General features: G+C 39.3%; 1 protein-coding gene across 2 annotated transcripts in view; it reads right to left on the bottom strand.

Moving 5' to 3' along the window:
* RMND1 (required for meiotic nuclear division 1 homolog) overlaps positions 1 to 20,773 on the bottom strand; it is a 48,246-nt gene that overhangs the window by 26,232 nt on the left and 1,241 nt on the right. For both annotated transcript variants that reach the window (XM_060240868.1, XM_060240861.1), the window contains exons 2-7: positions 19,992 to 20,079; positions 18,249 to 18,749; positions 12,989 to 13,097; positions 6,928 to 7,003; positions 4,349 to 4,388; positions 3,183 to 3,283 (exon numbers count right to left, since the gene is read on the bottom strand). In XM_060240868.1, the coding sequence (XP_060096851.1) occupies positions 3,183 to 3,283; positions 4,349 to 4,388; positions 6,928 to 7,003; positions 12,989 to 13,097; positions 18,249 to 18,737 (815 nt within the window). In that variant the 5' untranslated portion in view covers positions 18,738 to 18,749; positions 19,992 to 20,079. The remainder of the gene's footprint in view (positions 1 to 3,182; positions 3,284 to 4,348; positions 4,389 to 6,927; positions 7,004 to 12,988; positions 13,098 to 18,248; positions 18,750 to 19,991; positions 20,080 to 20,773) is intronic.

The raw sequence follows: 20,773 nt of genomic DNA on the forward strand, positions 1-20,773 counted from the left end.
TATCTAGTTATGATAAAAGACAAGGTTAAAAGCAGAACTGGAGCTAAAGTGGTTAAAGAAGGTGAGCTAAATTAAGCTGTGTGAAGAACCACTCAGAGTTGGCTTGGGAGAAGGGACCACTGTAAATTTTCCCTGTTACCTTCACCCAGTACCTCAGGCATACACACTAAAATCCTGTCAGAAAATAAACCAAAATCAAACCAAAAGATTTATTGATTTACAAAAGGCGAGGGAGTAAAATAATAGTTATTAGTTGGTATTAATTTAACAAATCAGTTGGCGGGCAGAAGTTTAACTAACAAGCAATCTCTAATCACCAGAGATGTTGGCAGGCTGAATTAATATAAAAAGTACTGGCAGGCTTAAGATATATAAAGAACAATCAAATACTAAACAGCCAGGCAGTGCTTCTTTAGGACTAGGAACACACTAGCTAGAGGATTATAAACTCTGGGCTCGGGCTTCCTCCCCCATAAGCCGCCCTGAGTCTGCTTTGGCAGGGAGGGGGGGATAGAAATATAAATAAATAAATAAATTAAGGGTCATATACTCTGTCCTTTCACACTGAGGACTATCCGACTAGTGCCAGAATTATCCCCACACAGATGCACATACTAGCATACAGGCACACCCCAGACTTTAGAGTAATGCCACAGGACTCACACCCTTCAGTGCTATCTCACAGCCCCTCAATCCTGTGTGTCTCAGTCCCACGTAGCTAGTGTCCCTGTCTGTTTCCTGGGATTTCTTCTCAGCCACAAGGAACTAGTCTCTCCCTCAGTGTGTTTTGGTGTTCTAAATTGACCCAAGAGCCTGACCTGAAGTGCTGACAGATCTCCTCAGCAGAGCCTTCAGTTTTCCTCTGCTTTCCTCAGAGAATTTCTTCTCATGAAAAGAGCAAAACCAAGCCCTTTCTTCCCAATAACTCTCTCTCAAACAGAACTCCAAAATACAGGTCTGCCTCACAAAGAACTCAGCCCACAGGCTGCCTCAGCTCCTTCCCAGTTGGTTTTCCACAACTATACTCCTTCAGTACCCAGACTGAACTAACTCTGTGAGGCGTTTTTCTCTCCCACAGCAAGCCTTCTGGCAATTGATACATTTCGTAACCATGGCTATGGCTCAGCCAATCAGAGGGAGCTGTTCCCTGCTCACCAGGCCAACTGCCTTAGTCCATTACAAGCTGGTTGATTCCAGCTGAATAGGGAAACTTCTTGAAGGAAGACAAAGACTTGAAAAACAGTATATAAGGCACGTGGACTATGAAGCAAGCTAGAGAATTCTATCTAGTGTCTCTGACACATTGGTGCAACAATTACCTCTCATGTCTCCTACTCCAGTTGGATATCCGGAATCTATTTGTCTTGGACTCCCTCTGCCTCATACAGAATAATCTTGTACATCAGAAGATTTTCTTTGAATTGGCTCTTTAAATTACAATACTTTATTCAGAAACTACAAAGCAATAGAATACTTTTTTCAGGAACTCCTGCAGATGTCTAGCCAACCTCAGCATGAGTTGGTGACCATGATGGTTTAAGTGTGTGCATGTCCTGTTCTCCTCATATGCCATTTACTCCAGAACTAAACTTTATTGCTCCATGCTCCCACTTCCAAGCATTCCCTTTAAATGACTTTTGCAAGCAGGCACTGCACAAAAGTGAAGTCCAAGTGGCAAGTTTGCCACTTCCAAGTGAACTTGCTGCTTGAACTTTACTCACGTGCAGCACCCGCAAGTGAACGTTCCTTTTAAATGGCTTTTGCACAATCTTCCTCTCTTTCCATTCTGCTGGCCTTGGGAAGCCACTGCCAGCAGAAAGGAGGAAGGGAAGAGCTCCCCTGAACCTCACAAACTGAACTGGTTTGGTAAATGGAGAGGTTCAGTGAAATTTGTGGTTTGTGTGACCTCATGAACCATGAACCAGGATAAACCTCCATTTCCTCAGGTTGTGCCCATCCCGAGTCAATTAGGCATGCAAAAGGAGATTTTGAGGAGTGAATTGCTAAAAGAATGAAGACAAAAAATAAACATTTAAAAAAATATATCAAGAGCAGGAAATCAACCAGAGAAGCAGTTGGGCCTTTGAATGACAAAGGAATCAAGGGATTGCTAAAGGAAGATGGGAAGACAGCAGAGAACCTCAATGACTTTTTGCTTCTGAGTTCACTGTGGAATGTGTGGGGCACATACTCATGCCACAGCCCCTATTTTCAGGAAGGGAGTCTGAGTATTGAGGAGACCAGAGATGAAGCTCAAGACCTACTGGGGAAATGAAAATCTGATAAGTCTCCAGGTCCCGATGGCATATACTCAAGAGTTATTAAGGAACTCAGATGTGAGATCGTTGATCTGCTAACCCATATATGTAACCTATCACTAACTTCAGCTGCTGTACTAGAAGACTGGTGAGTAGCAAATGTGACACCAATTTTTAAAAAGGGATCCAGAGGGGAAGCAGGAAATTACAGGCCAGTTAGCCTAATGTCTATCCCAGGCAAATTAGTAGAAACTATAATCGAAAAGAGAATTGTTAGGCACAGAGGAACAAAGCTTGCTGAAGGAAAATCAGCATGGCTTCTGCAAAGGGAAGTCCTGCCTCATCAACCTTTAGGAGTTCTTTGAGAAAGTGAACAGATGACCTAGTAGACATTATATACCTGGACTTTCAAAAGGCTTTTGACATGGTACCTCACCAAAGACATCTGAATAAATGTAGCAATCATGAGATGAGGATGGATTCTCTTATGGATTAAAAACTGGCTACATGACAGGAAACAAAGAGTAAGAATACATGGACAGTTCTCACAATGGAAGGGAGTAAGCAGTGGAGTCCCACAAGGATTGGTATTGGGGCCAGTCCTATTTATTTTTAATTGATCTGCAACTAGGGGTGAGTAGTGTAGTGGCCAACTTTACAGATGACACAAAATTATTCAGGCCATTATTCTGAGGTTTGCTTTTACTCATCTTTTATCTGCAAGAGGTAGATGGCAATAGTTTTTACTTCACAAATACATGAATACAGCTACATTTAAGACGTTATGGGACACACGGATGCTCTGAAAGTGAAGGATGGATATTGGATAATACATTTAGGAAGAAAATATATGCCAGAAGATGCTGGTTTTACTGGTTGGTTTAGATAGTCAGTTCTATGAATTTATTACTTACACATACTTACTCTCCTCTTCTGTAGTTAATCTCTTCATTCTCCCAATGAATCAGAGCAATTTCATATGGCTGAATTTCATGCCTTTCCAGCACTTGCATTATATTCTTCATCTAGGAAATACCCTAAATATTAAAATTGCTGACAAATATAATGAAATCATCCTATACAAATTCAGGTCATGAGGCTTGAATTTGCTAGCAAGAATGCAGTCACTGGACAGAACCACACTTTACAAAGAAAACACAAAACTCCCAATCTCATGGCTTCCTCATTTACATGGAAGAACTACTGGACAGGAGCTGGTGCTAAGCCTTTTCCTTATTGTCAGTTCTCACCTGCAAATGATCACTCAGCCCATTGTTATTAGTTTCCCAACAACATTCTGAAAATGAAGGATGGCAGGGAACATCAGTGGGGTATGAGGGAGTTAAGCATCCCTGCCTTGTGCTGATTCTCCCCTATACTTTTCTGACCCTGCACTCATATCACCCATGAGGCAACACACAATGCTCTCTGCTGGCTGTCCTCCAAAGTACCATAGATCCCCATTCTCCTTTCCAAAGTATAACTTAATTGTTAATCACCAAGTTGCTGCACAAATTGTATCCTGAATTGCTTCATTCAAAAGTATTAACTGAAGCAAGTCCAAGGGAAAATGCAGAATAGAAATCTTACTGCCTTTCCTATATGGCAGGTAAAAACTCTAATAAAACCAGAATATATTCTAAAGATATAAGATTAATAATTTCAGCCGGACATGATTAAATGCAGCACAAACTTTTGGTAATTGTAATGACACCTACCAGTAGCTCTTTTAAAGCTGTCTGCAGCACTGATAGTTCAACATGTATATGTGCACATGAAAAATATTTTAGGTGTTTCTTCATGATAGTTGTTCACTGCTTACAGTTAGTTCCCAGGATTCCAAGTCAGATCAACCCTTGCCTTCCTTCTAAGCACTTCATGATTTCAGAAAGCTTCTTTCCCTTCTCTTCTCATACAGATACTCCTTGATTCCATACAGCTGTTCCATACCTTCAGAACCCAAGCTGTGAGGTTTCTTTATGCTATAAGATTTTACTTTGCTTTGGAAAACTAATTTACAATCACTAAACATATTAAAATTATCAGACCTTATCTACTTCTGTACACATCATTATGTGGTTTCTACTTACTGTTTTCTCTTCAATGTTCCAGAAAACAACAGATCCTTCCCTGTATTAACAGAATTGCAAGGAAGTTTTAGATTTATGTATTATATTTCATGCATAAACATTACCTGGGTTTTCCTCTTGTGGCTTCCAATAGTATAAATCATGGTAACCTTCTGGAGAAGCTAACAAGGGCCAATAAACTAAAACTCAATCCAAACAAGACTGAGGTGCTGTTGGTCAATACAAAACTGCTCAAGGAACAGTCAGCCTATCCTGGAAGATGCTGTGCTCTCCCTGAAGAAGCAGTTTCATAACATGGGAATGCTGCATCCTGGCAGACAGTTGAAGGTGCAGGTCTCTTCTGTGGCACACAGTTCCTTTTATCAGCATTGTGTAGCAGTTAATAGCAAACGCTAATGTGGAGAACTGGGTTTGATTCTCCACTCCTCCACATAAGGCTTGTTGGGTGGCCTTTGGCCAATCACAGTTCTCTCAGAACTCTCTCAACCCCACTTACCTCACATGGTGACTGCTGTGTGGAGAGGAAGGGAGAGCGATTGTAAGCTGCTCTGAAACTCCTTAGGACAGAGGAAAGCAAGGTATAAAAACCAACTCTTCTTCTGATATTCTTATGGCCACTCATCAAGAAGTGTGATCTGACTGCAGTGATCCATGCTCTGATCACATCCAGGTTAAGAGTACTGTACTGCACTTTACATGGAGCTGCCTCTAAGAACTGTATGGCAATTTCAAGCAGAGGTGTCCAACTTATCACCTGCAGGTTAAAACAACCCCTGCAGGGCTCCTGTATGGCCAGTGAGCAACTGGCTCCCTCCAGCTTCCTGCATCACAACTCACTTTTGCCCAATCTCTCCAGCTTCCAATGGAGAGGAAAAAGCCAAGCCTCCTTTCCCTTGATTGGCCAAGTGCTCCTCCCCCTCTGGGAAAGAGACAGAGAGCACGCCAGACATACACACAGAGAGATGGAGTCCCTGTGGCACCTTTAAGACAAACAATATGTTATTCCAGGTACACAAGCTTCTGTGTGCTGCACACTTCTGCGGAGGGAAGGAGGGAGGGGGGAAAGAGAGACCAACCAACCCCCTTGGTACTTGGAGAGATCGTCCTTTCCAGTTCCAACAGATGAGGGAGGAGAAGAAACCTAAAAGCACAGCCTGTATGCTTTATTAGTGGAAGAGCACCTTAACAACAAAATTGTGGCAGAGCATGAGCTTTCACGTGTGACTGCTCACTTCTTCAGATACTGTCCTTATATCTTGGAGAGTGAAGTGATTTCAGATGCCAAATGACAACAGCAGGCATTGGTAATGAGAGACAAAAACCTAGGTATCAACTCAGTCCATGAAGGTGCGTTGTCTTTGAGCTTCATTATCCGTTGCAATTCAGCAGTCTCGCTAATCTCCCTTTGAAATTCCTTTGTAAGAGAACTGCTATTCTTAGGTCAGCAACTGAATGTCTTGGAATGTTAAAATGTTTCCCCAATGTTTTTTGAATGCTGCAGTTTCTAATAGCAGTAGAAAGGGTAAGAGTCCAGTGGCACCTTAAAGACGTAACAAAATTTGTGGTAGGGTATGAGCTTTTGTGAGTCACTGCTTACTTCTTCAGACTTATTTCCAGGTTTTATCAATGCTGATATCTCCACACCTGCTACCCCTCTGTATATCTCACCTAATCCAATCAAGCCTGCTAGTGCCATTCAGCATCTGTAATCATCTTTATAAAGTCTATCTCTCTGGTACCTTGTCTTACACTATATGGCACACATGACCCAGCTGTTGTAACAAATGAATTGGACACCTCTGTTCCACAGATCCCAAACACACTGACTAGGTGATAGTCAGAAACTGGATACAGAAATCCTATCACTGCTGTGTCAGAGATCTCCACTCTCTGATATTCTGTTTCCAGACACAATCCAAGTGCTGGTTCCTACCTTTAAGACCTTAAACAGTTCAGAGTTGGGGGTACTTGAAGGACTGCCTCCTTAAGATCTCATACTTAAGCCCAACTCCTCAGGTTCACCGAGGAGAGGCAGGTGGTGACCACAGATTGGGTTTGTTTGCCTTATTATCTTATAGGCACCCACCAGGCCAAAACTTTTATTACCCAAGCTTCTAACTGAGGGCTCTCATGGTTTTAGTTGTTTTTATGGCCTGCTTCTGACCTGAGGACTATTTTATGATTATTTTTAGGAAATTGTATGTTTAAGCTTACTTTTAATAGCTATTATTGATTTTTAATATTTTTTTTGTTGTATTGTCACTCTGTGAGAGCCACCGCAAACAGGACTCTAGAAAAGTGGCATGCAAGTTTTTTAAAAAAATAAATACTTGGCAAACAGCAATTTTCTCGCCTATGTCAACTGATGAAACTGTTTAAACAGTTCACTGAAATATTAAAACCAGATACTTGATTAGATAAAAAATAAAACTGATTAAATCAAAATAAAATAAAAATTACATCAAAATAAAAAAATAAAATAAACCTATGCATTTAATGTTCTATGGCCATTTAATGCAATTCATTAGCTTGATCTTTTCCTCTTCATTGTACTGATTCTGCTGATCAGCTTTGCTTACCTGAAAAAAAAAATTATTCCAGGATCATACTCTTTCATTGAGTTTTCTGTGCCAATCACCAAAACATTTGCTGCATCTAATTGATAAGAAAAGGAATGTCAAATCATATACAAGTGCTGTCAAAATATTTAGTGAAACAGTGCCAAATTAAGCATAGCCACTGATGCGCTCAGAAGGTCAGAACTTTGTTTAGAATTGCATTATTTATTAAACAAACTCAGAACTAAAATAACATGAAAAAATCAAGTTTTCCTTTTTTTAAAAACCTTGATACTTTGCCAAATACAATTAATTTTCACAAATTATAATTTATTTTCTAATTAAAAGTTGTAATAGCTCCAGTTTTCAGAAATGTAAGTTGCAAAAATTTTTAAGTGAAAAGGGTTTAAGTTATTATTTTGTAGCTTGTATTGAACTGTTTTAGAAAATGCACACAGCCCTATCTATGCATCAATAAAGCTAAAGGAAACGGACTTCCGGGGGAGGAAAATGCCAAGCTGAGCTGCTTCTCATTGTGGGAGCAGGCTGGAACTTCTGTTCGGGGTAGTGGAAGGCAAATTAATGCCTACTGCCTACTTTTCTCAGTTAGAGATTAGTCCAAGATATGCACGGAAAACTTTGAGGAGATTTACCTTGGCTAAAAGGGAGTCCCCGGGGGGGGGGGGGGCGCTCCTTTGAGAGGTCTCCGGAGACAAGTTGCATGTTCATCATCTGCAGAAGTTCTCAGAGTCATTTATTTGACATAAGCTCGACAGAATCCTAACCTTCTTGGACATTGCTAAACATCTAAAGCTACACAAGACCAGTATGGAGCTGGATAATTGGCAGAAAAGGTACAGATTACTATCTTTCATTCTGGGACTATTTACAGTTAAATAGAATAAATTCAGAAGGTGGAAAATGGAAATCTAGAAAGCTTGGAAGAAGGGAGGAAGAGGTGAAATTTGGACTTTGTAAATTTAAAGGACAGTGCTAAAAAGTGGGAAGGAATTTATTGTTGGGTCTACTTGCGGTTTTGAAAAAAGAGAACCATCGTCACAGACCTGCAGCTATACAATCAACACAGGAAGTACATCAAGTATCGTGAGATCTCTTTACCAGTGAAAACGAGATTTGGTGGCAAGCAAAGCAGGAAGTAGATGAAAAGCCCACTCTAGGACTATAATACCATAGAGAAACATCAGCGGCCATTGCAAGGATGTTAAAATTAAAATAATTTTTTTAAATGTTCGGGACATTAAAAATTGTTGGAAATAATTGAGGTGATAAGATAAATACTATTGGACATATTTTTTATAATGAACTTTAGAAGCCTTTAAAAAAGAAAAAATTTTTTAGAGAGAAGCAAAAAGTTGCGACCACCATTTTGAAGGATTTAAAAACTTTAATATCTCGGTCTGGGAAGCTTTGAGGATGGCGAAATTAGGCTTGTTGTAAAAAGCAAGCTCTAATCTTTTGAACTTGATAGTCAAATTTGAAATTGGTGAGATCAAAATTTTTAGTGTTTTTAAACGTCAGAACACAAGCAAACCCATGCAAGGGCTACCTCATTGGAGAAAATGTAGGATCAATTAGAGGCAATGGAGGCCAGAATGATGAGAGGCATGAAAGAGATGATAACTGCATCTTAAAAAGAAATTATGTAAGAGATTAAAAAAGATATGGAAGATCTCAGAAATGAGACAGAGGAAACATCTAAGAAAGTGCAGGAGGTAGAAGGGAGAATGAAAGCACATGACTCCACCTTGCTGAATATACAAGAAAAAGTGGCAATCCATGACTGCAAATTGATGGAGACTCAGATACGTCTGAGAGGATTACCTGAAAAGGAAGATGGTGCCTTGAAAGAATATATAATAAAAATAATTGCAGAATTTTTAGAGGAAGATCCTGAAGAGACTAAAAGTATGTATGATTATATGTATAGAGTGAACTCACTCTATGCAAAAAAAAATAATTTACCAAGAGATGTTGTTATAAGATATATGACAAAAGAAATGGTGGGAAAGATCATGAACAAAAACTTTGAAAAGACATTGATAGTGGGAGGCAGCAGAGTAAGAATTATGAAGGAGTTGCCAAGGCAAGTGATAAATGATAGAAGAACATATAAAAAACTGACAGAAAAATTACGGGACAATCAAATAGGTATAGATGGATAATACCTGAAGGTTTGAGCTTTGAACCTCAGGGGAAAATAACCACAATTACAAACGCACAGGAACTGCATAGATTTTATGAAGAACAAAGAATTTGCACCATGATGGATTACAAATTATTGTCTTGGAATGTAAATGGACTAAATTCACCACAAAAAAGAAGGGCAACGTTTAATTGGATTAAAAAGCAAAATTGTAATATAGTTTGTTTACAAGAAGTGCATATTAAACAAAAGGATTACCAATTTTTATGGAATAAACAATTGGGACTAGAATTTTATTCATTGGCTGAACAGAAGAAAAGGGGAGTGATTTTTTATATTAAACAAGAATTGGAGCCAAAATTAGTGTTTAAAGATAAAGATAGAAGATTTGTAGCAGTAGAAATAATATTAAATGCAAAAAAACCGTTATCGGGACTGTATGTACCAAATGGTGCAAAGGATGCTTTTTTAAAAGACATTATACAACAATTTGATGAACAGACTTATGATCAAGTTTTGATAATGGGGGACTTTAATGGAACAATTAAGAATACACTGGATAGGTCTGGGGGGAAAAAAATAATAAAGAAGGAAAATTGCCAAAGTCTTTTTTTGAATTGGTCAAATAAGGAAATTTGGAGGATATATGGAGGAAATATAATCCTGAAGTGCGGGACTACACCAGCAAGACATAAAACTTTTTCCAGAATTGACATGTTGTGGGGCACTAAAGATTTAGGTCTTATAACAAGGAAAATAGAGATTTTATTTAAAATTGGGGCTGATCATAACCCAATAATGTGGATTACAAAATTGTCTAAGAAGTTGAGAAGATGGAGATTGAATGAAGATTTACTACAGAATAAAGAAACAAACTAGAAATCCCTAGAAAATGAAACTAAAGCTTTCTTTCAAATGAATGACAAAGAGGATATAGAATTTCAGATGGTCTGGGATGCCTACAAAGCAGTAATGAGAGGAATATTGATTACTTTGAATAATAAAGATAAGAGAGCAAAAGAAAAACAGTTGTTGGACATTCAAAATGAAATAAAGAAAAAAGAAGGGGAGTTGAGAAAAAGGCCATGGAAAAAAGAAAATTATAAGGGAAATTACAATACTACAAATAGGCTTCCCAACCCTCCCGCCCTGGCGGGGGACCGCAGGATTTCCACCCTCTTCCCCTGCTCCCCAAAAAAACGGAAGCGGGGGGAGGGGGGAAACGGCGCCAGGGAGCATGGCGAGCCTCCCGATCCTGGAGCCGGCGAGGCTGCCGCGCCGCTGCCGCCCCCTGCCCACCCACCGCAGCTGCTCCTCCGAGATGGGCCCAGGCTGAGCCCATCTCGGAGGAGCAGCCAAGAGCAGCGCAGGCAAAACCAGAGAAGGGGAGGGCGAGGCAGGCCAGGAGCATGGCGAGCCGCGAATTTTAAGAGACTATGATGTAGAAGTTTTTAAGATGGAGTGGAAAAAGTTCAGAAGATATGTAGAAAAAGAGTGGAAAATAAAAGGGCATTGGACAATTTTTGATAATGATTAAGTCTTAGAAAAAAGGAGAATATTAATTTTTTGTTTTTATTAGTTAAGGGTACCTTTAAATATTAGTATTTTAAGTAAAGAACACCGGCGGGGGTCAAGTAACGGGGGGAGGGGTGGGTAGAAAGTAATATATGGGATAGATAAAATAAGTTATTAATGATGCAAGAAATATAATTTGTTACCAAATAAAATTGTTTTAACCTGAAAAAATAAAGCTAAAGGAAACAATGCTAATCTCTATCACTGACCTAAATGATAATAAAACAGCTTCTACCCAAATATCCACATTTTAAAAATAATGCCATGTTGAAGGAGGAGAGGAGACTAATTTTAGCAAGAACAGAGTGAACAATCAAAGAGCTGAAGAAAAAACTGAAGAGCTAACTTTTTCCAGAGTGGTGAAAAGGGGACTGAGGGAAGAGCATTCCTCTGCCTCTGGCACATGCTGGTTTGGGTGGAAAAAAGTCCAGCATGCACTAAAGAGGAGGGGGAGTGCTCCAAAAGAAGAGCTAAAAAGCTTGAGAGAAGTCTCTGCAGCTAGCCTATGCATACACGGTCCATGTGGGACCACACAGATGCCATGAAGATGGACTGTCTTTACTGCAGAGCTTTCCCATCCTCATCCTGGTCAACAGTCATGCTTTTTAATTCTGCTTTTTAAAGAAATACATGGTGTTTCCTATCATTTAGCAAATTACACCAGTTTTTATAAGTTTGCTTACTCTTACATTTACTTTGTCCTTCCTGTTCAATAAAACAAGTAAATTAAAGCTGTCCAGGCTCTTGACATAGTAAAAACATTAATACAATTAAACATCATTAGAACCAATCAAGAAAAGGCCCATCTAAAAAATGAATGCTTCCACTGCCACAAGAATGGGATGAAAGAAGAGGCAGCTCTTACTTCAACTAGCAGCCCAGCCAATAAGGGGCCACCGCAGAAAACATTCCTGCCATAGCAGTCACAAATCTCCATTCTTCGGAAGAGAAAAAAAGACAGCAAACCATGGTGTGAGGATCTTAAGGTCCATCTGAGCTCATATGGAGAGAGAGGCAGTACTTTACATTTTGAAACTCACTATTTATGCAAGTTTTCCAGAATATGTCCTTGCATGTAATTATTCTACAATCAGAGAGCAATGAAAACAGCAACTAGTCCCAAGATCTCAGCATCTTTATTCCCAGCACAAGACTTCCCATCATCTGATGCTGCTAATAATCTATTTAATCTCCTGTAATACTCACTCCTGATCCAGTTATCCATTCTTCACCTAGAGATTTAAGGAAGACTTCTGCGTACAGCAGAAGCTTTTTAGCGGCTAACAAAGTTTAGCATAGCATTAGTCTAAGAAATGTGGTTTAAACAATATAGTGCAATGCTTGCTGTGGAGCTCAAAGAACTATAATTTTTTTGTTTATATTTCCATGAAATATCTGGTCACATGACCAAAACTTGCACACATGAACTGCAAGTAGTTGCACAGAGAAAAACACTAGCGCTACTTGAGTATTTCTCTCAAAACAGTTGTGATATTTTTCTTTTTTCTGATTAAATTTACAGGGATTTTTAGAGGGACAACAAAAGAATTTTTAGGAAAAATTCTATTCAGCATAGACATTGCAGGCAGCATAAGTTAAACACTATTTTACTCTTCAGTTAAAATGTTTGATTTACTGCTTAATACAATTTGTATCTACTGTTACATAAGCCCTTTCCTCAACATGCTCATTTCTATGGATTTTGTCCATAGGCATATTGTGCACTTTACATCCATTATTTCAGAATATTTTTCCTATCAGTTCCCTCAGCACAAAATAAACAGAAGTTTGGGAGTGAAGGAGTGGGAGAGCTGCAAATATGGAAAAGATCTAAGTGGGAGAAATCTTGTAAATGTTTACTGACACACAGCCCTGGTGTTAAATTCCTGTATTGCTCTTTGAAATGAAGAAAGCTTAAGGAAATTACTGCAGGGAGTAGCACATAGGGAATCACTCTGCATATGTACCTTTGCATCAGTCCTACGTTTCTTAGAAGCATGTGCATTATGTACAGAGGTTTTGATGAAGCAGCATCCTAGATACATTGAACCAAACACTGTGATGTTTCAAGCAGTCTTTCCTTAAATCTCCTTTCGATTAACGTACAATTCAATTCATGTACTAGTTTCCCAAGGTTTCAATTTTTAGAAATTATAATTTTACACACAAAACAATGCTTCTTTCTTTGCAAAAAAAAATTTGGTATACACTATGCAAGGTGATATCATGGCCCCAAGGAAGTACTGTTTCAAACCGAGAAACGTACTAGCAATACAGCACTGCTAAAAAGAACTTTATTCACCCAACTCACAACTTAAGAAAAACTGCTCATCAAGGGCCTACCTCTAGGTAATGTTGTTATTTCAACATATCCCTGTGATGTCAGGTCATGGCATAGGTTACCAAGATGATATTCATCTGCTGTTGCAAAGGCTGTGCACTGCATAAGATCCTGCACCAAAGAAACAAAGGTTAATTTAAAAAAATGCTATCCTAATATTTTGCTAGTAGATGGCTATACAGTATTACATATTAAGTCACTGTACTTCATAAATCCTATATGCTACACACCTGAATCTTAACTTTGGTGCACAAACTGAAAACCTCTTACCAATAGCAATGATATAATATTAGATCTATAACAAATTACAAAACGCTTTTTATTTTTCCTATATATATTGATTTTTTTTAAAAGTCCAAGTCTGGGTACCTCAAGAGCATTCACAGCTAAGAAAGAAAGCATATTCCTTTATATAAATATTTTTTAAAACCTTATGAACACCAAAGCTGTATTCATATGCACAGGTAGTCAGATATAAACCTCACTGAAATTACTTGGACTTGCTTCCAAATAAATATGCACAAGACTGGACCATTAGTGGACATATGTATTTTCTCTTCAACTACAAATCAAGTAATTGAATACCTGAGTTTCAGCCTATTATTTCAGCCCAAGGACTCCAAATTAAATGTAATGTTCTACCTCCTTTGCTCTCTTTCCACCCTGTCAAAGCAAAATACTCAAGTTCTAGAACAGAAGAAAGATTTTTTTCTGCAACATTCCCAAAATTTCATGATAAAAAGTGGTGTGAGGGGGACTGACAATTTAGTAGCAGCTTGATTGACTACAGAGATTGGCCTCGTCCAATCCAGAGCGTAAAAATTAATATTTGATCTTGCAGACACCAAAAATGTAGCCTGCATATTTCTATATCCAGCAGGTGGTGCTAGATATCAGAGAAAGGGACACAGCCTGAGTCAGTGAGTGCGATCTTTGTGGCTGTTTCAAACTGCTGAGACTTTGCCCTGCATTTTTGAGATAGACTAGAAGAAACTACAGCAGTATAAACTGGTATCTCCCTCAAAAAAATTGTTCAAGAAGCTTCTTAGGCATCCAAGCCTCACTATAATGCAGATATGTGCTGACTTTTCAAGGAGATGGGAACCTAAAAACACATATCACAAACATACATACTGCAGTATAACTTGCACAGGAGAAGTACTTGGAAGAACTGCAACATTAGTTACATAGAACTATTTGGAAACATTACCCCATGTAACAATTACAAAAACACTTCCAGTTATTTTTACATGGTATTTGTCCAAGCTATGTAACATTGCACAAAACTACACACACAGGTCAATAACCAGTAATTCAATAACTTCATGTTAATGTAGTTGTAAATTTACAGAATTCTAGTCAAGTTATAGAAACAAAAACAATTCATTTGATGCTTAACAAGTTTTCAGAGAACTGGAGCAAAGTTATCTGTCTAAAAATCTGGGCCAACGTAACATAAATCATAAAAATACATTTCCAGAGTTTTACTAACCAGTTTTGGCATCTCCTATGACACTGAGGGTGGGAAAGTAGCCCCATCATTACAGTGAACTCAGACTGAAACGAAGGTCATGGAAAAGAGAATTCCTACATACTAGCTAATAAGCTTCTTTTGTACAGTACTCAAGTTTTCTGTTTTTTCTTGTTTAATTACAACTGAGCAGTAATAAATTTGCATTGCTATGCTATCATCTTTTAACAGCACTGAAGGAATTTCATTTTTAACATTACCATTTACTTATAGTTCTTTCAAAAAAACCCAGGTTACATTCAACGTGACAGGAAGCTCAAGACATCTTTGAGCTTCTCTTTAGCATTTATCCCTGCTTTGATTTTTCTGCAACCCTGGGGGGGGGGGGGGGTGTACCACAGGTTTGGAGAACGATTTTTCTCCCTATGTGGGCTCAATCAGCAGGTATAAGTATTTGCGGATAGTGGGCATATCTGGGAATCAGATATATATAGATACTAATATTACAAATCCAATTAGAACAAGAGCTACTTTTAGCTTGTTGCGTGAAACTGACCTTACAGTGTGATTTTGAACAAGCCATCTACAGAATTCCATGAGCCCTAGTTACCACTACCTGAACTCAACACTTTTTCCATTGTAATGAATCTCAGCAACTTACACATTCATCTATGGCACTGTAGTTATATCACAAATTCAGGAAAACATATGTGAGGTTTTTCTAACAAGATCTTTGATTTTTGGAAAATAATTTCATTCTATGATGCAGTGCAGGCTTACCATTTCCTATGTCTAAATACTGGTTTATCTTAGCTTTGTATAGGTACTAGCATAAATTGCGGTTAAGGCTACATACTACAATGTTACAAAAGCCAAAAGGCATTTAAAAAAGATATACAAGGCTCCCCCCTGCCCAAAAATTTTCATGTTCATGAGATTGTACATATGTTATAATTTTAGGTGATCGGAAAACATCAAAATGAATTCCTATTAAAAGAATTCATATTCTCAGGGCTTTTTTGTAGAAAAAGTCCAGCAGGAATGCATTTGCATATTAGACCACACCCCTGACACCAAGCCAGCCAGAATTACATTCCTGCTCAAAAAAAGCCCTGCATATTCCACATACTTTCTCCACAACGGTGCATATTACTTTCTCCACAACAGTAACAATGAAGTAGTCAGCAATCTATGAGGCTTTTGGGATGGAAGTGGGTTAAGATTAGAACAGTCAGGCCTCATTTGGGGTGGAGCTCCCCGGAGCACAGCTCTGGAAGCTCTAATCAGGCCCCCAAGCAATGGTTGTCATCTGCTTCCCTCTCCCTTGCCTGCTTTGGTCGCCATTTTCCCCTCTCCTCTGTGATGAGGCAGCCAGCAAAGCAGCCTCTTGCTCTTTCATTCCTCCCCTTTCTCTTCCCAAAGGGAGGAGAAGCCTCAGCCAGTGGAGGAGCTTGGCTCTGTAGTGTGATTGAGTTTGCCAAGCAATCTCAATCACACTACTGAGCTACTGAGCCAAGCCTCTGTTTGCTGAGGCTCCTCCCCCTCCTTGTTCCCTGTGAAGGAAGGGAAAGGGGGAGTTTCCTTTGCTCAGTTCCCTGGATGGCATCGGAGAGATACAAAGAAACCACTTTTAAGACAAGTGTTATTTAAGGTATGACCTTTTTGCCTCGCTACAGAAACAGAGTGTGTGTTTTGTTGGCTTGTTATACCAGGGGTCTCCTGGGTTCAACTGGGTTTAGCTTCCCTTTTTATCACTGTTTTAATGCCTTCATGATCCAGAAGAGGAATAACAACAAGCCAGGATTAGGCTAAGAGTGTGTCCAGACCAAGTTCACCCAGGACATTTTCTTTTTCTTTCACATTTTCCTTTGATTGAGGATTTTGAACTTAGACTTCCCAGATAGTAGACTGATCCTGACCACTATACATGGCTGTCTCCGTTCTTGCACTGCCTTATAGCAATTGTAGTGATTTTTCTGGGGAAGACTATAGTTTGGAGATAAACACATTGCCCTCAGTCTGTGTCATGGTGCCTTCACATGATCTTGACCAGTACATGAAGCAATTTATGCATAAAAGGACACAATGTCCAGTCATTCCCGTAGATCCTATGGCACTTAGCATGAGATTTCTTTAATAAATGTCAATAAATCAAAAGTAGGTTTGCAATTTAAAGATACACACCTGAACAACAACAACAACAACAACAAATTTTATTTGTATCCCGCCCTCCCCGCCGGAGCAGGCTCAGGGCGGCTAACAACATGGTTCAGAGTTAAATTATACACCTGATCAGCACACTCAGGACTGCCACATAACAATTGTCTCCAATTTTTGATGCAATAATTCAGAGTATGAGGGGTCAACTATCAGGTACTGTTAAACAAAATATTGCAAGCAGCTAATGTTTCAAGCGTGTTTTATTTTAAGTAAAAAAAATTCTTTAATTGTGTTTCTTGTGCCCTTTATAAAGTTTATATCTCCACTACCTGGCATCCTGATGCACTTCTGGTGATGTCAGGGCCATGTGGCATATGTAAATGAGTTATGTAATGAGCTCTGGCACCTCTTCTTCTACAACATGACTCCTGATCGCAGTTACTTGCATATGTTAAGATAGCTCCTTTTATTAAATTTGTTTTCTTTAAGTTAAAACCTTAACTGGTCATTTTTGTTAGATTTAAACTGATCACCATAAATTCCAAACAAATTATCATTTTGTGCTCCAATCCTCATCTGTTTCTCAAATTGTACTATAGTAAGTTTCTTAAATTCCAGAAACAAACTAATCTTTTTGTTGTTTCTTGGACTTTTCTCCTAAATACCAAGTTAGCAATGAACATTTGAAGCAACATGACAAAAGGCATGGTGTTGGTGTTCAAGAAAACAAAACAAAAGCCTCTCTGGCATGCACAGTGTCTCTTTTACTGACCATGACCCCTGGCTATAACTGAACTTAGAGCAGTCAGATATTTCTGTTAAGAATACTGGACACACTGAGGCTCTGCTCCTTCCTCCCAGGACATAAAAGTGAGGACTGCTGTTTGCCCTGGCAGGAGAGCTCCCAGCCCCAGAGGGAGCAACAGTCACAGCTGCAGGTTTGTGCTGGGCACTGCCTCCTCCCAGGACATACAGCAGGAGAGGTCCCAGCCCCAGTGCAAGGCAGCATCACCTACTTCCCACTAGGTTTGCCTTGGGGCTGTTTCCTCCAAGCCAAAACACTTTGTTTTGTTGTTTAGGCATGGTAAGGTTGCCAGTTGATCCAGACAGCCCAGTATTTTCATTGACTGTTTGGAAAAACACTAAAAAACACTTAAATGTCCTTTCCCCCTCAATTTTTCCCCTCAATAGTCAGTGAAAATACAGAACTGTCTGAGTCAATACAGGATGCCTGGCAACCATAACTGAGCCGGAGAAGTAGGTTGGAAAAGAGCAGGAGGTGGTGGCGGCTACAAGCATAGACAGCTTCAAAAGGGGGTTAGATAAAAATATGGAGCAGAGGTCCATCAGTGGCTATTAGCCACAGTGTGTATATATATATGTGTGTATGTGTGTGAATATATATATATTTTGCCACTGTGTGACACAGAGTGTTGGACTGGATGGGCCACTGGCCTGATCCAACATGGCTTCTCTTATGTTCTTATGTTTCCACAGGCAGGCCCCAACTTACTCCAAAAAGCATGGATTTTCTCCATATCTACAGAGTTTTTAATAACTGTTTTATACAAATACATTAACCACTGGTTTTTCTGACCAGAGTTAAAGATTATAAAAGTTTCATACTTTACCTCTTTTTCAGACAGTTGTGGCAGATTAACTCTGGATGGCTGCTTGGTCCTCGATGCCTTTGGTGGCCTTTTGGTTGACAGAATGCCTTGATTTGACATGATTGTATCAGTTGATAAAACTGAATAATGTCGCACTGGTAGCTCAAATTTTCTTATACACTTTGGATTGCGCTTATAAATAGAAGCTTTTAGAGCATGGAATTTTTCCTGAGTTGGATGAAAGATATCCATAATCAAATAATTCACAGTCTTTGCTGTTGTAGTAACATCAGTGTGTGGTGTCTGCCAGATTTTAGCTTGCCCACAAATATTGGTTAAGTGAGAAGCCACCATTTCTGGAATGCTCAGACTGAATAATCTTTTCACAGATAGCATACTGCTTGACATACCACAAAAACTGTTGTTTGATGTTAGGTGTCCATATTTATTGACTTGTTGGCCTATTTTATGAGACGAGGTAGCCAGGAATCTCAGCAGTTTAGCTGCCATCTTTAGTGCAACCTGAATAAAAATTGAAAAGGAACACTTACTCTTAGGAATACAGAAGACTGACTTGCAGTAACTGGCAGTGCAAACATGTTAGTACACAGGACTTATACCTCACTCGTGAGGTCAGATTCAAACGAAGTAGCAAGAAAGAACATAAGGATAGATCTATGCTACTTACAACAAAAATTAAAATGTACCAATGTTGAGTTAAATTAGGATATCTGTTCACAAACATTCTGAAGCCTGCTAAAACCACATGCATCCAACACACATGGATAATACTGCTACTGAATAAAAATGTACCCCTCAGAAACGTCACCCTTGAATCTGAGTGTCCTGTGAAAATCTAAGTTCCAAGGAGGGAGAAGATCATGTAGGAGGTGGAAAAAATACATTCTGATGGGAGGGGGAGTACTTTGGAACCTTCTGCAGGGATGAGGAGATCAGGCACTACAGCTACACATTCCCTCTTCTTCAAAGAGACTCTTCCATATAAGCACAACACTGTGTAAGAATCTCAATACGTTCCCCTACAAAACAGATGCTTAGTATTGATTTGGGTAACAGTTTGACATGAAGAGTTTAGAACAGGGGTGTCAAACATGCAGTTTGAGGGGCGAATCAGGCCCCCAGAGGGCTCCTATCAGGCCCCCGAGCAACTGGCTGTCATCTACTTCCTTCTGCATCACAGCTTGCTTTGCAAAGCTTGCTCAATTGCACAGGAGCTACACAGGAGCAAAACCTCTATTTTCTCCATTGACTGAGGCTCCTCCCTTGGGGAGGAAGGGGGGAGGAATAGCTTGCTCTCTCAATCGCACAGAAGAGCTACTGAGCCAAGCCTCTCTTCCTTCTATTGGCTGAGGCTCCTCACACACACACACACCCCGTCCCTTGGGGAAAGAAGGAAAGAGTCAGAGCTTCCTTTGCCCAGTTCTCTGGATCCCATGGTAGAAATACAAAGAAAGCATCCTTAAGATCAATGTGCTAACATTTTAACCATGTTTTAAGTGTTTTAAAAATATATTTGTGTTTGTTTGTGTTCTTTATAAAATTTTATATCTCTGCTACCTAATCTTAAATAGGCACACGCAGGGCCCAGCCTGACATGGCCCGGCCCAACAAAGTCTCATTTATGTCAGATCTGCCCCCCATAACAAATGAGTTCGACACCCCTTGTTTAGAAGCTGAGCCCTAAATTCAAAATAAATATTGCCATAACAATTTCATGCAACATTCCATTTGGTTTGCACTCACAAAATCATTCTCCAGAGTGGATGGATGTCTCAATACATGCCCAGTCCTTCCTTCACACCAGCAGTAGCTCCCACAGGTGTCATCATTCCTACATAAATCATTTAAAATTTTAAAGAATTTAGTCACAGGAACTCCAAATACATAGTGCAATTCCATTAACAAATGTATGGAAAATCAGATTGTTTTGGGACAAATTCACTACTACTACCATACTAATAAAGCAAAATATTCCACCACGATAATTAGCCAACAAATAAAAATTAGACATAAAATATGGACAAATATGCCATATAATAATGCAAGATCTATAGAAAGGCTTGAGAAAGGACATTATCCTGTGCACATTTAAGTGGGGGCTAGTTATGGAATTCACTCCCAATTTATCCATATTAAAGCCCAAAGCAAAGAAGCCTTCTAAGATACACCTGTTTGCATCTGTCTTTGGGACAAATCCATGGGATAGCAGTCAGCTTAACTAATGCATGTTATCTCATTTTTCCTCCAATGAACTCAACTAGCATATGTGGCTGTCCATCACAAATTTTATCTTCACAATAATCCTGTGAGGTAAAGGTTCTGAAATATTAATATGGTCACATCTCAGAAAGGATATCTCATTCTAGAATAGGGGTGGCCAAACTTGCTTAATATAAGAGACACTTGGAACTGTAAGACATGCAGGAGATGGGAGGGAGGAAAAAAAGCAACTTTAAATGCATTCTCCAAGCCAGCCAACATGGCAGTAGGGGCTTCAAGAGCCACACAATATGTGTGAAAGAGCC

The sequence above is a fragment of the Heteronotia binoei genome, chromosome 1 (genome assembly GCF_032191835.1).
Source record: "Heteronotia binoei isolate CCM8104 ecotype False Entrance Well chromosome 1, APGP_CSIRO_Hbin_v1, whole genome shotgun sequence".
Taxonomy (NCBI): Eukaryota; Metazoa; Chordata; class Lepidosauria; order Squamata; family Gekkonidae; genus Heteronotia; species Heteronotia binoei.